Consider the following 20,402-nt stretch of genomic DNA (forward strand, 5'->3'; position numbering starts at 1 on the left):
TTCCAGAATGTTTCTCTCTTTGTAAACTCATTGACTCTGCCTCATTCCTTCTAATATTTGTAGTTTGACTCCTTAATCTGCACACATGTAAGGTATCATCCAATGCAACTGGGTCGCCTACTTGATTGTCAATGGTAAGCATCTTCCTAGATTTACTAATGGATCGGTTTAGCTGTCAGGTGACTCAGGATACAGCTGTAAGGTTAGTTGCAAAAATGATGATGTCCACCCCCATTAACATACAGAAATATCCCTGAAATCTCACTTGTGTGCAGCCAGGCGTTAAACCCACAAATAAATGTTTCATGTTTGTACAGGGATTGAATTATTTTAATTTTGTTAAAATACGGACCTCAACTGCTGATCTTCTATGACTGTTAGAAAAGCTGTTTTATTTGTATGGTCTTTCTAGACCTTAGTTTTTGATGTGTACATGCTACCGTTCAATTACCATTAATAAAAAATGAATCTCACAATGTGTATACATGTAGCAATGATGGTTTCTCCCATAGCTGATTCGGTTTTAGCAATGAAGAGGTCCTCTCTTCCTGTTGATGTCTTCATGGATTTGTATAGTGTAAATACTGTTTTTATGTTGTGCCCAGTGTTTAAAATGCCTGCAGGGTGCTTTTTTTTTTTTTTTTTTTTTTGGTGGGGGGGCGGGGGATCATGTAGAGGATGGCAGTACTTCATGTACTCATAGCCAAAACATTGCCATCAAAATGTCTTTGGCCTTTTCTCTAGTACAACACCCTAGCTACATATCTGACCTTGTGTCCGTAAATGGATTCCACATGTCTGCAGCATACAAGACCCTCACAGTAAACCCCGGAAACTTTTTGAATCTAATTGAACCTAAAGCAGTAATTTCCATTAGACATTGAAGAGGGTTAATGCGATATTAAAAAAAAAATTGGCACTGGACTATGTTGCAGTGATTTGGGGTGTGTTTTCTGTTTTGAGCGTAGAGCGATTTGAGCACTGTGAATGCTAGCACTTTTTAGCTGGAAAAGGTCTAACGTTCAAAGCGTCGGTGTGACATCACCCTAAAACTATATCACATACCAGCTGTATGAACTATAGAACATTTCTGGCTGGAAAAGTGTTACTGTTAAACGTGAGTGCGCGACACCAACTTTGTTGTTTGTTATAGAAACAAATTGGATGCTTAATCATCTTCAGTGGAAATTATATTTTTGTGTTTATTTGAAAAGTCATATATTCTTTCATTTAGAGACTTAGGTATCAAGCCTTGGAGAGAGATAAGGTGGAGAGAGATAAAATACCAACCAATCAGGGGCGTTTCTAGAGAGGAAGGGGCCTGTGTGTAGTCTCCAACATGGGCCCACTCCTCTCCGGCCGGCTGCACACTGAGCGGTGCGCGGCCAGCGCCGCACTTATAGATTATTGGAACTAGGTTGTGCCCAGAGTCTATAGCACATACACAGGTCACCGGGAAAATGGCCGTGGCGGCCATTTTCTCTGTACTGCACATGCGCAAACGACAGGAAAATGGCCACGGCGGTCGACGTGGGACTCGGGATAGGTAAGTTTTATGGGTGCAGGGTGTGCAGTGCAGGCCCCCCCTGGACCCGTGTGCCCTGCACACCCTGCACCCATTATAAATACGTCCCTGCAACCAATCAACTTCTGTAATTTTTTTTCACAGCCTTAAAATGACATTTAGAAGCTGATTGGTTCATATCTTATCTCTCTCCACTTTATCTTTCTACAAGATTTGACAAATCTCCCTTTTATTTTGTTGAAAGGAATATACAGATATGCAGATCTTAAGGCTTCACGAAAAAATATATAATTTGTTTTAAATTACTTGCAACTCTCTTTGTTTCTCTGTTCCCACAAGAATGATTTCCAAATTCAAAACTTGACGACAAAGTCGGATAATTTTTTCATGATATAACAAGCTCAGGGAGCTAAAAATAGAACCAATATATACTGACTGTTTATCTTCTTCATAATGCAAACAAAATGTACATATATTAAAAGGCTAATATAAGATTGAAAGTAGAATATAGATAGACATTTCGCAGATCTTTTAGGGGCCATATTTAAAAAAAAGTGAAAAACTGAGAAATAAAGTAAAATTCACATAAAATTATTATCTATATTCTTGATAAAAAAAGGCTATCTTTTTTATCTCTTTTAAAACAATTTGAAAACAAATTGAAAAATAAACAAGAATTGTTGAAAAGTTAAAACGTCCTTCACACGTTTAATAAGAGTCTTTTATCTTGAAAAATATCTACTGAATGCCTACAATTGGATTCTCTTCTTTAAACAGGCCAAAAACGTGTGACGCATTTCGTTCTTTTTATGAGCGAATGTATTCTATAATACTGTAAGTATAAAAACTAAAACAATAACAACATTTTTTCACTAAAACAAATGTTTTCTGGAAAAGAAGGTGCATAAATATAAGTGTATTAAAAAAAATTAGGGGGAAAAAAGTACAAATCTTAAGAACCCTTTGACCCAACCAAAATCAGTTAATATGTTATAAACTGTAACAAAAATGTGCCGCTATATATACAGTGTTAATAATTGTTTAAACTATATCCATGTTGTACAGTATTGTAATTCGTCAATATATTTCAATTTGTGTTTTTGATATCATGGGTTATCTAACAACATCAAGCTCTATATACTAGCCTAGAACCAGCGGATTGTGCTGTTTTTGGTGCAGGATGGCACTGTACTGCATGTAGGGATCTTACATAAAACATGTCTGTTTTCCAGAAATGAGAATTTTGATGCAAAGAGGAGGGGACTGAGCAGCTTACAAGATTAATCTCATTACCATGCATGTGTACCCTGGAAGACGGTCACGTAAAGCATCCAAGAGGAAGTAAAAATGGAAGAAAGAGTGGAAATTATGCAACTCTTTTCTCCACATTTAATTTACTACATACACTCCTTAATGTATTATTTTTGAACTCACATGGTTTTGAGATTTTATGGGGGAGCTTAAGCTTATGCTCAAAAATATAAAATCCAACACATGATATCAAATAAATCTTAGTCATTAAACATTTGTAAATGTAGTAATTCTTGTAATTTCCTAAATTCAAGTATTATTACATTTCTTATGGCATTTATTTTGGCAAACAAAATTATTACATTCAACAGGATAGTGTATTTCGCTGCCTCCTGCTTCATGGTGTCAAGATATTTATTGTAATCTGCAAGGAAGGGGGCAAATTTAGTTTAGTTTAATTGTACATTATAGGGGCAGCCCTCCCTGGAGTAAATTAAGATTCTTGATTATTTGAATATAGGTGATTGGTGCACAATGAAACACTTTACTTAGCTGGTTTATCATTACAAACCTACAATTACCTTTTACATTTAAGTGCAATGAAGTACTACAGTTTTACATTAAAAAAAAAATTCTATATTTGTTTTACAAAACAAAAGTTATTTAAAGCAGCAATCCTTAGCTCGCTTCCTACAAAGCATTATCTCCATTTCAAAATCTCTCTGGAAGGCAGACAACTATGGCTTTCTGCCACACATACACAGAATCAGACTCATGTAAAGTCAGAAGGCGGAGTTCTGAGGAGCATTCTAAAGACTCTCTTCTTACCACATCATATGACTGTGGTTGTCATGGTAGTCACATGTCACTGTGGAACCTCTGCTCAATGATAAAACTGCTGAATGATTAACAGCCAGAAGAAACAAACCAAGGGAAAATGGTGATTACCAAGTTTCTTATTATTGCCTGCCACAGTGGTTTATGGTTTTTTTTCCACAGGATTGCTGCTTTAATTATTAATACTTTTGCACATTCTTATAAGAATTTTCAGTGAAACATTATTAATATACATACGGACATATCCATGCTCTGTTTGGTGTCTTTCCTTATAAATATGTTTAATCACAAAAATCATATAATAAACAACAATTTAATAATCAGGAATTAATTATACAAATTGCTGTGTAATTAAAAAAACAAAAAACATTTTTTGGTATGTTCATTTTTAATGGGACTGCCCCTTTAAAAATGAGAGACAGCATTCAACAAGGAGTCACTCATAATGAGCAATCCTTAATTCTGATACTGATAACCTTGATTGCATGACCAATACTATTTGGCTTTAATGCAAGAATTGGAATTTGACAAGAACTTTGAAGCAGCAGCTGTGATGATTAAAGGACGTTTAGCCCCAATGCCTGGTAACTTACTGCAGGAATCTCATTTCAGCTGCCTGTCTCCTGGATATGTTCTCCAGAACGTAAATGAGGACAGGAAGAGGACTGACCTTCATGAAGAGATGTTGTAAAGGCGACTGACTCTACTAGGTCATTTTTATTTTTTTAGCCACAACAGATATTGCAAGCTAGTGTCATTTTTTTTTTAGCCACAACAGATAATACATGTTAGTGACATTTAAAGGCCTTGATGCAACGAACTCTGAGAATTACTTTTTGTCCTCTCATCTTTTTATTCTTTAAGATGGGACTGATGGAAGATATATTTTTAGACTTTAAATTAATTCTTGCAGTAACCAAAAACCAAAAATAACAACATATCGAGCAAGAAATCATTGCCTCTACATATAGGGGACTCTGTGTTGGCAAATTGAGCAAATCTGGAATATTTGTATGTATACGCATGCTTAAAAACACAAGTAAATGATCCATTCTGATATGAAAGCAGAGGCTGGGTTACTACGTAAATAAATTGCGTACTATCCCAAAAAAAACACAGTCAGCAACAAAGGAACTTAAAGAAAACACAGAGACTCTGGAAAAGTTAACGTAACCAGGAGTGGTCTAGTAAGATTGTCTGATGTATCGATACAAGACAATAGCTGGTGCTATTTCTCATAGCATTTACAATTTGTAATTAATTCACAAAACTGCTGTTTAAAAAAAAAAAAAAAACAAGACTACAAATATTACAGGAAACTTGTCTGTGTTGATAAATGGACCAGCAGTAGGATTGTAGCACAATTGTTATGTGATTACAATAATTGTACAGTGGAACTAATCTGCCTCATCATACCTTCATAAATTATTTATTGTAAGTACATCTGTTCTGTAGGCACTTGCAAGGTAGAAATACATTCTTCATCAAGCTTATGAAGCGCGTGGTTTTCCAACGTTCCTGGTTTTCTTCTATTTTATTGTATCTGTATCATGTGTCATCATGATAATGCTTATATAATGGTTATTTTCCTCCTAACAACAATCCTCTCAATGAATAGACTGAATAATATTTTATTCTATGTTTATTTGGTTGGAATTCAAAATGACTAGCATTCCATTGCTAGAGCCTGATAGAATACATTACTGTATATAATAAAATAATGTAAATCTTTTGGTGATATGCTGTTACGGTGTTAAGATTTTACCTTAGCTAATATAATGACATTTTTATTTTTGCTATAATTAGTTTGTTTGTTTGTTGTTTCTTAAAATTCAAGAATAGTATGTATTTTAATGAAAGTTAGCATGTTCTATCTTGTTTTATAATAAAACAAGGAATCCAAGGACCTCTCAGGAGAACTTTCACAGAGAACCTAAACAAAGGAAATGTAATTTTTGCACTAAAGTGACTTACAAAATGCATTTGTTGAGGACTCATGCTTTGGTGGTGCTATTGCTGTGTATAGACAGCCCTTGAGCTCAACAGCACCTTAAAAATGTTTCAACTGTAGTTATTTCAGCATTCAAACAACATTCAAACAGCGAGAACTGTGTCTTGGTATAATTTTTCAGCACTTGTAAAAAAAAAAAACCTTCAAAAACTTTTATTTCAAGAGAACATTGCTTTAAATATGCAAATAAAATGTCTGTATCTCGAAAACACAGTTAGTGTATAGTTCTGGCTTTCACCTCAATTGGTAAGCAGGAAATAATATTTTGTTCTGAAAATTGAATCTTCTCGTTGTTGCATAAAAAATTGTTTTCTGATATAACGATACAGTAATGAAAATATTTCAATACAGTATTCCACAAATTGGTCCAAACACATGTCGAAATTACATGATAGCTTGCAGGGTACTACTAAATATTTGCTTCATAAATTAGATTTTATGGAGGTTGTTAAGATGTTGGTGCACATAAATGTTTCAATTGGTTAGGACATATTCGACAGTTTTGGTTTAATCCACTGAAGAAATTGAATTGTAGCTCTAATACATATTGCCGTATTGCAAATATATGAGAGTTTTTACCATTCTACTTTGTTTTATAAACTATCAGTTCATCTTTGCACATTATACTCCAAAATCTGTGCTTGCATGGGATAGTACTACTGAAACTTCTAAAAAGGAAAAATGGAGATGTTCTCCATAGCCACCAATCAGATTGTAGCTCTCCTTTATCTAGTACAGACTAGAAAATGATAGCTGGAATGTGATTGGTTGCTATGGGAAATGCTTCCCAGTGTTGTGTGAGGTGAATCAACATGAGCAAGATAATACGTGTTTATGCTGCTCTTATTTCATGCAATTTTCCATACTTTAAAATGTATCCATTGCAGAGGCTGCCATTTTGGGGGCTAGATCAGTATTAAAGTGAATGCAGTTTATCAAGTACCTTGTAATTAGGACCTGGTGATGCCTGAAACACTGTATGACTAATGCCTCAGTGTTGCTGCTAGTTTGCAGTGAAACAATAGGCTGAAATGAATTTAGCTGACCCTAACAAAAGGCTGTCTCCACTGTGGATTTGCATTTATCTATCACCTCCTGGGTGGCCATCGATAGCTAGCAATCATCGATGGATGATGGTTTTGCCATCAATGGTAGATAGCCAATGGTTCTCAATTATCGATGGACGAGTGAGAGCCGATGGTTATTTTTTTTCTTAACGGGATGGAGCTTAGTCCTGCTGCTGGCAACTGCTAAGTCCCGCCATATTATTGATTGCTCCCAGCAGCTGTGGCCATCGAGGGGTGCAAACCATCGATGGTTCACCATAGATTGTTTTTGTGCCATCGATGGTATCACCTATGGATCCATCAATGGTAGCATTGAGTATTTTATTAACATGGGGGAGTTTTATCAAACACTTTAAAGAGAACATGGGAAGTTGCCCAACCAATCAGATTATAGCTTTCTGTTATCTAGTACATTGTATAAAATTATACAAAACCGTCTAGGATGAAATTGTTGCAGCTTATTTGTAACTGGAAGTTCATCGTTTACACATAATCTACTCATAAAATGCTGTATTTATTAATATTAGTTGTTGCTTTTTCTCATTGCTGTTTAAAGGGGCAATACAACCAATGTGATATCATATTATGAAATAAAAAAAGGTGCATTTGTTTATAAATTTTACTTCTGATACTTAAAAAACTCTGTTAAGAAACAAATTATAGAAGATTTGAAAGTCAGCCAAAATATTGGCACAAAGTTATCTTAGGAGGAAGGGTTTGTGGCATGTGGATGGAAATAGAGTATGATCTGAGTACATCACAGACTGATGATGTTATGACATGTTTATCCATTAATGGCTGCATTAAGTGGCGAGCGTTAGGTAAAATAATGAAGCAAAAATGTTACCAAGTCTTCTAAAACAGTTTTAACGCCTGTTTATTTACTTAGCTGCAGCTGGGGATTCACACCACTACTCATTAAGCATTTCACACATATTTTTTAGTAAATTCAGATAAAGAGGAAAGGCTGATTCACTGGTCTACATGTCAGACAGGTTATTACCTTGAATGGAAAGTTCGTCTTTCCAATATACAGGTAACCGCAGTTGCAGCCAAGACAGGAATGCTCATCCTAGGCAATTTGCTGTTTTTATGTTAGACATACTTACCTACTCTCCCAGAATGGATGGGGGACTCCTGAATTTCAGGGAGTTCCCCCAAACTCCCAGGAGAGTGGGCCACCCTCCTGGGTACCACCCCCTTCTCTAATAAAGTAGTTGGAGCATCTATGAAGCGATTCACATCATTATGCAGATGGAGTAGTGCCATGAGGACTTGAGTCACATTGTTACACCCCACCCCACTTTTGCCCCTTGAATTTCCCCTCTGGGATTTCTCCAGAGGGTAGTTGGAGAAATAGGCAAGTCACAGCACAGAAACCCATGATCAGATATAATTACTATTAAAATGCATTTATGTCATCTGCATTTATTGTGTGAGCTGGTGATTTGGGCTATGAATGAAGTGATTTGGCCATCCACACTCACTGGTAAGCCCTATAGCGGCACACTTCATGTACCCATGGAAGTGCCGCCACTATCATGCATGTAGTTTAAATAAAATAAAATAATCTCATCCAAGTGGAAGGGAAAATGTGTTCTTCAAACCAGTTGCTCACTCAGGCATAATGTCAGCATATCCAGAAGATAAATTCTATGTGTCACTAACAAGGGTCTTTATTAGAAAACATTTAACAGTGAACAAATGCAACGCAAGATGAAATTTAATATTGTAAAATATTATACAGGTTACATTTTAAAGCAAACATTCCTTTGGAGTCACTATAAAAATTGTTACATTATAATCATTCTAGAGTATTTTACAATAATTTAAAGGGATTTATGGGGCTTTTTTTTTTTTTTTGATCAGTAGTTTCTTGTTTTTAGTTACCGGAAAAGCTTATTTTTATGCTGATATATTTTGTTCAAGAAATACTTGGTGCTAATGAAAATGTAATACTTTAATGTTGTATGTGTGCCATTGTTTTTCTAGAATCCATTCTGTCTTGTATGTATGTATTTATATATGTAAAACTATATCAATTAAAAAGAATTCACCACAATTATTCTAAAAAGCATGTAGGGTGCAGGACTCTGCAGCTTTAATAAGGCTATGCCAGTTGAGTATTGATGCATTATTCAAAAGTTATAACTAAATCAGTACAATTATTGTCATGGACTGTAGTACAATGTTACAGCCTGCAGGTGTCACAGTTCCTACATTATAGATTGAGTTGTTGGTCAGCTGGTTTATCTGCAAGATATATATAACAATAATCATATTAATAACCCTCATGCAGTATCAAAATATTAATGAAAGTTGTTTAAAAACAGACCCTTTCATTGATGATCACCTTTCAGCTAACCAAATTATTACTCACCAGGGCGAGAAAGTTTTAAACATTGTATTTGAAGCCAGTAACAAAGTAGGCCAATACAGTATGATTAATTTGGGGCACAATCCCAAACTTATTTTTGCTAATCAATGCTCAACCACATTTCAGCCTCCAACCCACTAAACAGAACTCAGCCTTTACTGTCAGCTGTACTGGATGAGATGCACTAGGTCAGCTTTACTGGATAAGATGCACTGGGCCAGTTGTACTGGATAAGATGTACTGGATAAGATGTACTGGGGCAGTTGTACTGGGACAGATGTACTGGGTTAGCTGTACAGGATGAGATATATTGGGTTAGCTGTACTGGATGAGATGTACTGGATCAGCTTTACTGCATGAGATGTACTGGGTCAGCTGTACTGGATGAGATGTACTGGGTCAGCTGTACTGGATGAGATGTATTGGGTTAGCTGTACTGCATGAGATGTACTGGGTCAGCTGTACTGGATGAGATGTATTGGGTTAGCTGTACTGGGTCAGCTGTACTGGATGAGATGTACTGGGTCAGCTGTACTGGGACAGATGTACTGGGTTAGCTGTACAGGATGAGATATATTGGGTTAGCTGTACTGGATGAGATGTACTGGGTCAGCTTTACTGCATGAGATGTACTGGGTCAGCTGTACTGGATGAGATGTATTGGGTCAGCTGTACTGGATGAGATGTATTGGGTCAGCTGTACTGGATGAGATGTACTGGGTCAACTATACTGGATGATATGTACTGGATTAGATGTACTGGATGAGATGTATTGGGTTAGCTGTACTGGATGAGATGTACTGGATTAGATGTACTGGATGAGATGTACTGGATCAGCTTTATTTGATGAGATGTACTGGGTTAGATATACTGGATCAGCTTTGCTGCTTGAGATGTACGGGATCAACTTTACTGGATGAGATGTACTGGGTCAGCTGTACTGGATGAGATGTACTGGGTCAGTTGTACTGGATCAACTTTACTGGATGAGAAGTACTTGATGAGCTTTACTGGATGACATGTATTGAATGAGTTGTACTGGGTTAGTGGGAGTGGGTAAGCTGCCTGTATTGGATCACTGTACAGAGTGAGTTGTACTAGGTCAGTGTATTGGACCAATGTATAGGGTGAATTGTAGTAGGTGTCACTGCACTGGGTGAACCCTACTAAATCAGCTGTAACTCACTTATAGTGAGTCAACTGTATCATTGTACTGGATCAGTTTAGTGGTTCAGCCTTAGTGGATCAGTCGTATGTGTCAGGATGCGTTCGGCATCCCGGCGGTCTTACATTACATTACCGGCGCCGGAACACGACACCTGTCAGAATCCCGGCGCCAGCATCCCGATCGCCGGGATGCCGAAGGTAAGTAGCAGGGCTGGGGGAGGGTTAGTGTTAGGTTTAGGGGTCAGGCACTGGGCGGGGGGAGGTTAGGGTTAGGCACCAAAGAGGGAGGGTTAGGGTAGGGAGAGGGGGAGGGTTAGCATACCGACCAACAAGTGTCGGTATGTTAACCCTGCTGGGATCCTGGCATCGGGAATGTAGACTGCCAGGATCCCGACTGACGATTCTTCATACCGATTCCTATGTGTCAGCTGTATTGGGTGATCTCTGCTGGGATCAGTTCAGTGAGTTAGCTAAGTGAGCTGTACTGGATAAGCATAGTCAATCAGTGTGGTGGTTAAGCTGTGGCAGTGGTACCGGGTGAGCAGTATTGGAGCAGTGGTACGGGATGATTTGTTCTGTAGCAGTGGTACTGGATGAGCTATAGTGGCACAGTGGTATTGGGTGAGTTATACTGGAGCAGTGGTACTGGAAGAGCTGTGCTGGAGCAGTGTTACTGGATGAGTTGTACTGGAGCAGTGGTACTGGATAATTCGTACTGTAGGAGTGGTACTGGGTGAGCTATACTGGTGCAGTGGTACTGGGTGAGCTGTACTGGAGCATTGGTACTGAATGAGCTGTACGTGGACAGTGGGACTGGATGAGTTGCAGTGCTGCAGTGGTACTGGGTGAGCTGGATTAGTGGTGCTGTGTCGGGTACTGTACTAAAGCACTGGCACTGGATCAGTGGCACTGGGTGAGCTGTACTGTAGCAGTTTTATATGGTGAGCTGTACTGAATCAGTGGAACTGGGTCAGTTGTACACTAGCTGTGGTACAGGGTAAGCTGTACTGGAGCAGTGGTCCTGGGTGAGCTGTACTGGAACAGTGGCATATGGTGAGCTGTACTGGATCAGTGGAACTGGGTCAGTTGTACTGTAGCCCTGGCACTGGGTGAGCTGTACTGAAGCAATGATGCTTGGTAAGCTTTAGTGAAACAGTGGTACTGGATTATTTGCACTGTAGCAGTGGTACTGGGTGAGCTGTACTGTAGCAATGGTACTGGGTGAGCTGTACTGGAGCAGTGGTACTGAGTGAGCTGGACTGGAGCAGTGGTATATGGTGATCTGTACTGGATCAGTGGAACTGGGTCAGTTGTACTGTAGCCCTGGTACTGGGTGAGCTATACTGAAGCAGTGGAACTGGGTCAGTTGTACTGTAGCCCTGGTACTGGGTGAGCTGTACTGAAGCAATGATGCTGGGTGAGCTCTAGTGGAACAGTGGTACTGGGTGATTTGTACTGTAGCAGTGGTACTGGGTGAGCTGTACTGGAGCAGTGGTATTGGGTGAGCTGGTACATTAATACACGCAATAGTCATAGACACAGTGAATATTATGACCCCAGCTCAAGACCAATAACAAGGATTTAGGAACATTTTCCATAAGCTTTTCATACTTTGCACTTTTTTCAACGCAATCTATTGTACTGGTCACATTATAATTATAATAAATTAAATGCATTACAAGTGTAGGAACGGCAGCATTGGCTCTTAATTGTGCTACGTTTGTAATGCACTTTCCATTTATTTATTAAAGAATGAAAGGCACAATAAAAGTGAGTTTAAGTGAGTGAGTGAGCAGGGCCCTTATCCCTAACCGTGGACCTAACAGCAGTCCTAGAAGCCTACATGTACCTTATATCCTTGCTACAATAACTAAACCTATCCCAGTAACCCCTCACACATCACTTATGATAAATAAATCAATACATTCAACAAGATTGTGTTGTGTTATTTTGTGTATTTGTACAGTAGTGTATTTGTTTATATAATACACTTAAACATTTCCCCTTATGTGTTGGAAAGGGGAACAGGCTCATTACTGCTGTTTTTGACCTTTGATAATAAATATTTGTAGATTTAGAATCTCTTTACCGTAAATGACTTATAACAGTGCTGTTCTCTATATCTTTCTCTTCTCTATGTAACCAAGGAATGTGTCACCTCTTTGTATATATGTCTAATTTATTAGTCTCTTGTAGATTGTCAGCAGCCTTCTGCCTCAGCGCCACACTGCTCACAACTAACTCAGCGGCTATACTACCCGACCGCCAGGTAACGTGCAGCTAACGCTCTTTTCTGTCTGTCTTTCCAGTCTCCCTGCATGCAGAGTCTGCCAGCCTTTCCCCCTCTGTGTTATTCTAATAATGGTGACCCCTTTCCCTACTAAGAGACCGCATTTCATGTCCTGTGCTAGCTGTACTAGTCTGGGTTCTAAATGTTAGCTCACTGCTGCAGCCAGTTATAGCCCGTTTTATATTCAGAATATACAACATGGTCCTGTTACTTTCTGTGACTCGGGGATTCCAGCTGAATAGCTTGTGAAAAACGGTACCCAAGGATCCAAAGCATGGGGCCAAATCCAACACAGTTCTAGATTGGTCGTTGAGACACTTGTCCAATCAGTAGTTGTTGTGACCGCATCCTTCATTCTGGCTTTTACATGTCGTCGCAGAGGTTCCCTGTACCTGAAAGTATCATAGTCCTGCTTCATACTATATATGGTTGGGAGACCTATAATTCATCAGTTATATTTGGTGAGCAGTGATGTCAGTCTTGTGAAATATAACCTTTCTGTGAAATATAACCTGGTGTTTGATGATCAGTGATGTCACTCCTATATAAATATACCCTGATATTTGGTTTGCAGTGATGTAACTCCTTTGAAATATAACCTTGTATTTGGTGAGCAGGGATGTCACTTCTGTGAAATATAACCTGGCATTTGGTGAGCAGTGATCTGACTCCTCTGAAATATAACCTTGCATTGGTGAGCAGTGATGTCACTCCTGTGGAATATAACTTTGTATTTGGTGAGCAGTGATGACTCTCCTGTGAAATATAACCTTGTATTTGGTGAGCAATGATGACTGTCCTGTGGAATATAACCTGGTAGTTGGTAAGCAGTAATGTGACTCCTGTGAAATACAACCTTGCATTTGGTGGGCAGTAATGTCACTCCTGTGAAATATAACTTGGTATTTAGTGATCAGTGATTTCACTCCTTTGAAATATAACTTTTTTTTTGGTGAGCAGTGATGTCACTCCTGTGAAATATAAACTGGTCTAGTACTGTATTTGGTGCGCAGTGATGTCACTCCTGTGAACTATAACATTGTATTTGGTGGGCAGTGATGTCACTTCTGTGAACTATAACCTTGTATTTGGTGAGCATTAAATACTCTTGTGAAATATAACTTTGTACTTGATGACTAGTGATGTCACTCCTGTGAAATATAAACTGGTCTGGTACTGTATTTGGTGGGCAGTGATGTCACTCCTGTGAAATATAGCCTTGTATTGGCGAGCAGTGATATCACTTCTGTGAAATATAACTGGGTATTTCGTGAGCAGTGATGTCACTATTGTGAAAAATAATCGTGTATTTGGTATCAGTGATGTGACTCCTGTGAAATATAACCTTGTATTTGGTATCAGTGATGGGTCTCCTGTGATATATAACATTGTATTTGGCGAGCAGTGATATCCCTCCTGTGAAATATAACCTGGTGTTTGATGAGCAGTGATGTCACTACTGTGAAATATAACCTGGTGTTTGATGAGCAGTGATGTCACTACTGTGAAATATAACCGTGTATTTGGTATCAGTGATGTCACTCCTGTGAAATATAACCTTGTATTTGGTATCAATGATGTCCCTCCTGTGAAATATAACCTTGCTCATGGACAGTACAACTCTGCCAGCGCATGTAAACACTCCACCACTGGTGTACCATCAATTGCATCATTGGCATTTATGGCGCCCTATGGCTGGCGCAGTGTCTCCTTATGAAAACTCTCTAAACATGGCCCCTGTGGTTGTGGATCTGTGTTTGGGAACGTAGCCGGGGACATTAACTTTATGTGGCACTCCCATAACACGCCCAAGAGATGGCCCTTTTTTGCGTTCACTTCCACCTCCCAGGCACAACCCAGGAACATCCCTGGCTTTCCACTGCCCATTCAAATGGGAGCGATTCCATAGGCGGAATCAGTATTTAATCCGCTGGATCAAATACCGACAGAGGAATCCCGACGGACCTAAATTTCCGACTGGGGCTGGTAAGTAACCTAACCCTCCCCTCTCCCCCCCCCCTAACCCTAACCCTCCCTTAGTTTTGCCTAACCCTACCCTCCCCCTCATTAGTACCTAACCCCCCCTCCCCGCACCCTAAACCTAACTCCCTGGAAGGGTGCCTAACCCTAACCTCCCCAGTGGTGCCTAACCCTAACCCACCTTTCTCTTCCCTAACCATCCTGGGGGTACCTAACCCTAAGTCCACCCGGGGGTCCCTAAACCTAACCCTCCACCTTCCCCCTGCGTCTATACGCTAAGACACCCGGCTTACCTTCGTTCGGTATGCCGCGTGTCGGTATTTTGTAGTGGGGCTAATGATAGGTGTCGTGATTTTGACGCCTATCTTTAGTTCCCTGTCGGGCTGTCAGTGTCGGGATATAGGTGGGCGGGATAGCGCCCGCCGGTATCCTGACTGCATCCCCCATAGGCAACAGCGGTCTCTTCATACACTCAGTGTTACGCATGCACTGTAGGGGTTTCCAAGACTTTTTGTGCAGTAGCTAACAATTGCTCAACCGAAGTCAGACCCTATTTTATTACCATCTCTTTTTTTTATATAATCTGTTTATTTGAATTAAAAAAAATAAGAAAATACAGACATTTGTTTGACAGCAATAAATACAGGTTTAATATTTTTCTATGTATGCTATGTTTTTGTTTTTTTTGCAAATAAGTTTATTTTATTATGAGTTTACAAATTAAAATAAAGCATCAGCAGACCTATCGCCTTATTTTTAGATATCTAGCGCCCTCTAGTGACAAATGGCCAGAACAGCAATAGGTAGGACAGACCGTTGAAAAAAATAAAGGTTGCCTTGTTAGTAAATGCTCCCCTGAGACCAGACACCGTTGCAGAGCAAGAGATGCAAATGCATTTATTTATTTATTTATTTTGCATGTACGAGAGTAAATACTGGCTGCTTCTGCAAGTAGTGAAAAAATGCTGGGCAGCTTTATTTTTACACCGTAATTTAGAGTTCAGCCAGGATATGCCCCCCCCCACCCCCGTCTCTGCACATATAAAATTTGCGGGCACTCTGCCTCCCCCCTGCAGTGCTACATGCTATTGCCAAGGTAAACATTTTCTCCTTTTATTTTCTTTTTGCTTTGCTACGTCCTTGAATCAGCCCCAAAATGTGTATGAACAATATGAGAAGGCCAACAAACGCACCATTTAAGACATCCTACTGCATCCAATTACAGATCACCAGAAAAGCGCAGTAGTTATCAAAAGTTGGAGCAATCGTGGAAATAATCACATTTTTCATATACCTGCTGTATTAAATAACACTTTGGAATTTGCTTACATAATAAGAAATGTATCTTGCTGAACAGCTGAAGGTCTTCTTTAATATATATATATTACAATTTTTTTATTTTTATACTCAGATTTGTATGCATCAGATTTTATGTTCGCTAGTGCATTGGGTGGATTGGCTGATGATCACAAAACATCAATATACAATATCTGCTAAGTGTACAATTGTGCCTGTGGGAGCCAGACTTGGGAAGGTTACATCCACATTCTACATAATATTATAATATAAGATAAGTGAATTTTCACGATTACTGTATTGATGGACTGTGGACCTCATTCAGAGCCGCTCGCAAAACGTGAGCGCTCGCCGCTCTGAATGAGGGCGGCCGCTTCACATTTAAAATCCGGCCTCCTGGCCACTCACTAAGCTGTGGGTGACCACCCACAGCTTTAGCGAGTGACCAGGTTGATGGTCGAGACCATCGCGACCATCGGGGCTTGCGATGAGACCCTTGTGGTAGGGTCTCATCTGCCGCAAGCCCCAGTGATGTCAGTGGGGCCGCCCCCAAACAGCAGGCGTTCCTTCAGGAACGCCTCCGTTTGGCCAGCCACCCCCCCTACAAAACGGTGCGAGCTGTCGATCACCATCGACAGCTGTCCCTTTTGTAGTGAGCCCTGGAGCGAGAGAATTTCTCTCACGCTCCGAGGCTTGCGCACACGCAGTGCGAATACTGCGCGAGCGCATGGCCTCAACATCGACCCGCTTGCGAGCACTCAGCGCTTGCGAGCGGGTCTGAATGAGACCCTGTGTATCAAAAATTTACCAGCCTATAAAATAACACTTCTTTTAAAATCTAATGATTAATTTACTAAACATAATTATTGCTAACAACAACCATCTTACTTAATATTTTAGTGCTAATAGCGTTTAATTCACAAAACCAATAATTAAGAATTTCTTGTAATATGGTTTTAAGAAGATATTTTATAGTTGTAGAGAGAGAGATTTGTGAATTGAGTGCATTGCTTCTAAGAAGCTTTTGTTATGTAAAAGTGAATTTCGATGACTTAATGGCTCATGCTTTGATTGGAATGGCCCCAGAATTAAATATATTCTCAGTTTATAAGTTAAATTGCTGATTTCTTATGATAAAGTTGTATTACTGTTATGCTTTGCAGCATAGTCACGCTAAAACACAAGAGGATACAATACAATTTGCAATATATGCACATGTCATTTGCCTTAAACATGATAAAGAAGAGGGGGTGGGCCTGTTGCCTTGATCTTTCTCCATTCTGCTGCGTTTGGGGATTTTTATGTACAGATTTCATATAACGCATTTGTCACTTAGGCTGCTTTTACCCTGAAGATTTAAGGGGATATGTATCAAAGCTTTATGTGAGATAAAATTGTGAAATATACGTATATCACCAACCAATCAACTCCAAAAAATCATTTCTTAAACACAGCCTGCAAAATGTAAGTTAGAAGCTGATTGGTTGGTGGTCTATATCTCACAATTTTATCTCACATCAAGCTTTGATACATATGCCCCTTAGTGTATATAAAAAGGTCTTAAAATACCTTGTCAGCTACCAGATGTTTTAGCTACTGTTTTGACTAAATAATCCTTTTAAATATTGTTTCTTGTCTTCTAGTCCTAATTTAGTGGTTCAAGAAGATGAAACACATTCCAGTCAACAGTGTACGCCCCTCAACTGTCTCTCCAAAACGCCCCCAGACCCATAGACTTCGACGGATGCTAAATTGGGACTTTGTGAGAGGACTTCACTGGTCGCGACCACTACTCTGGAGGTCTTTAGGCCAGAGAAAGTGCCGACATTTACCTTCATACTGTACAGAGTCCAGATTTATATCATGATAAGAGAAGCACAGAACCTGAGAAGCTGCCTGTACGAGGGCAATAATATGATGACCCATATCATAGTCAATGCTGCCTGCATGGAATGGATGGTGACCTTTTTCTCTAACACAAGAGTTACAGTGTTCCAGGATACTTAAGCCAATATATGAACCCGCGTTGGAAGTATTTACTTAACTTAGTGTCAGCCATTAGATTTTATTGTGTTTTTATTAATTGTATTGCCGTTATGAGCTTGCTATTTATTTTTTTCATATATAATTTTGCACCTTTTGGAATGTTCTAAACACTTTACAAAAGAACTATTCATCAGGCCACTGTTTGGCTAGGGTCTAGGCAGAGTCCCTTAACTCTCCATGGAATATGGCACGCAGTAGCCAAACCTAAGGGAGCGGACAGACTGGATGGGGCCTGGGTCCTATGTTGGTGGGATTTTAAGCAAGATCGGTGAGATAAGCAAAAATTGGTCAGGGCCAGTATAGCGAACTCACTCCCACACAAATATCGGTAGTAAACCTGGACCCTTAGGATTCATAGCTTGGTTACAAATGGTTAAAAAAAGTTAGATTTAGCAAAAGGAAAAAAATCCAGGCATTGAGTTTTTAATAAGACATTCACTGGTTACTAAAGCTACTAGAGCCCACAGAGCAATTGGTGTCATACCCAAGGGCCAGGGATGATGACATCGCTGCTTAGGTGATATTATTAAGCTTGAAAAGCTTTGATGAAAACCACTGAAGAAAATCTGTAAAGGATTAAGGGCCTGATTCACTACGGATCGCTATTCTGCTTACACGCACGCAACGCAGTTGCTAATATCAGCTGTGATATACATATGTCTGCATTCGCATTGCAATCGCAGCCTAACATAAGGACGCCCACTTCCCCTTACTCACATCCGTATACTTGGGCAACATAGCGAAACAATCGGTAACATTTAGTTACATCGGACCCATATGCATATTTAAGAAAGGTCAGACCTCACTCAGGATTTGCTTCCTTCAGCGCACTCTGAGACCTCAGGCTGTGTCTGGTATCGCAGTGGCTAATTTATGCACGCAACTGCATTGAAACGCACTGGCACGCCCGACCTCCCCCTGCCACCACCTACAAATGGCACTACCTGCCAATCACTCTGCCAGGGGTCTGCGTATCCTCTGCGATCGCTTTCCCGATCGCAGAATCTGGCTCGCGCAACACGCTGTGCGATGTAGTGCAAACTAATTGGCCGATTCCAAGCGTATAAGCAACTGCGTTCCTTGCTGAATCAGGCCCTAAGTTTCTTAAAAATTACAGGAGTGCACATACACACCAATAAACCAATGACGTCTGAAGGTTTGAGTCCCCTGTAGGGGCTTCCTTTCTTGACTAAATCCAGGTTCAGTTGCCTAATCTTAGGTCATATTGACCAGCCATCGATGAATACTTCTAAGTCCATTTTTCTGTGTCTGATAATATTTGCTTTTAACTCACAGCTCTTCCTGCGAGCAGCGGTCGTTCTCCGCACAGTACGCGTTCGTCGTGCTCTTGAAGAGTTAAAGATCAGTTTAGATTTATTTTGAAATCATGAATTGTTTTACTGGCCAGCGTGTGGTCATTAACAGCCTGCACAAATAGTTGTGATTGAGGTGAACTTGAATGTCACTACTAAAGTACCATGTTCCGTTCATGCACTGATATGTTTATGCACTTAATCCTACTTATTATTTATTTACTTTTTGTAAAACTAAAAGGTTATTGCTATTTGTTACTGTTTTGTGTAAATACCGATGATTAAACACATAATGTATGAGATTGATTCACTGACTTTGTATTCTATATATGTAATTTGCAACGCAATGATGATGGATGGTCCTGATGTCTGTTCCAGGCGATCTCTCGCTGGCATAGACATCGACAGCTCCTCTTATTAGGGACAGAAGAGTCTATATTGTAAGGCTGTTTGGTTGATCTCCATAGTGGTACTTGAAAGGGGGCTTCTACGTGGCTTACATGTATGCAATTTTGCTAAACACGTTCATTGACTTTTCCTTCTGGTTTCCTTTAGTGTTTTTCATCCATTTATTTACATTATCAAACGTAGCTACTTATTTGTGTTGCCTTTCATATCACACTACTGTTTTGTGCTTCCTGCATTACAAGTATATCCAGGTAGCAGTATTGTGTTGTACCCATAGGCAACACAATGGCCTTAACGAACAGAAATAATCCAAAAAGATATGTTAAGTAAAAACTGCAAGATGGTGCATCTATACCAACACATTAAAGTTACATGAAGGTGGAAAATTTTTATTTAAACAAAGCACTTGTTGATCTAACAGGTTCATTTGTTTGAAAATAACTAACTTCTAATGATGTGTGTCGTTAAATTTAATATTTGATTTTTTTTTTCTGATCCATTTTCTAAAAAAAAAGAATACTTAATATTTGGAATAAAGTTTTAAGAGGAAAATAATTTACTAATTAACTCTTAATGACTGTTAAAAGGATCACTGAAGTTGCCTTTTTCAAAATGTATATGTATGTATATATATATATATATATATATATATATATATATTTGTAAAACATAACTCGTTGATGCATTTTCATCTATGCACTATAATATGTTGAAATATTTGTACATCCAATCCTTAATATTTACATTTGACAAATCCAAATGGAAATTACAAATACAAAAATTGAATTAGAGAACCTTTAGCCTCTAATCCTTGTCTTTTGAATCATTCCATTA

At 39.2% G+C, this 20,402-nt stretch overlaps 1 protein-coding gene across 5 annotated transcripts in view; it reads left to right on the top strand.

Moving 5' to 3' along the window:
• BICD1 (BICD cargo adaptor 1) overlaps positions 1-19,450 on the top strand; it is a 215,580-nt gene extending 196,130 nt beyond the window's left edge. For 2 of the 5 annotated variants that reach the window (XM_088478275.1, XM_088478278.1), the window contains one exon: positions 4,226-5,361. In XM_088478275.1, coding sequence (XP_088334401.1) covers positions 4,226-4,260 — 35 coding nt within the window. In that variant the 3' untranslated portion in view covers positions 4,261-5,361. Of the gene's footprint in view, positions 1-4,225; positions 5,362-12,421; positions 12,505-17,444 lie in introns of those variants that run through there. The other 3 variants (XM_088478276.1, XM_088478277.1, XM_088478279.1) reach the window with 3 other exon arrangements.
• The last annotated feature ends 952 nt before the right edge of the window (positions 19,451-20,402 follow it).

This window comes from Taudactylus pleione, unplaced genomic scaffold (genome assembly GCF_031769625.1).
Source record: "Taudactylus pleione unplaced genomic scaffold, aTauple2 ptg000212l, whole genome shotgun sequence".
NCBI lineage: Eukaryota > Metazoa > Chordata > Amphibia > Anura > Myobatrachidae > Taudactylus > Taudactylus pleione.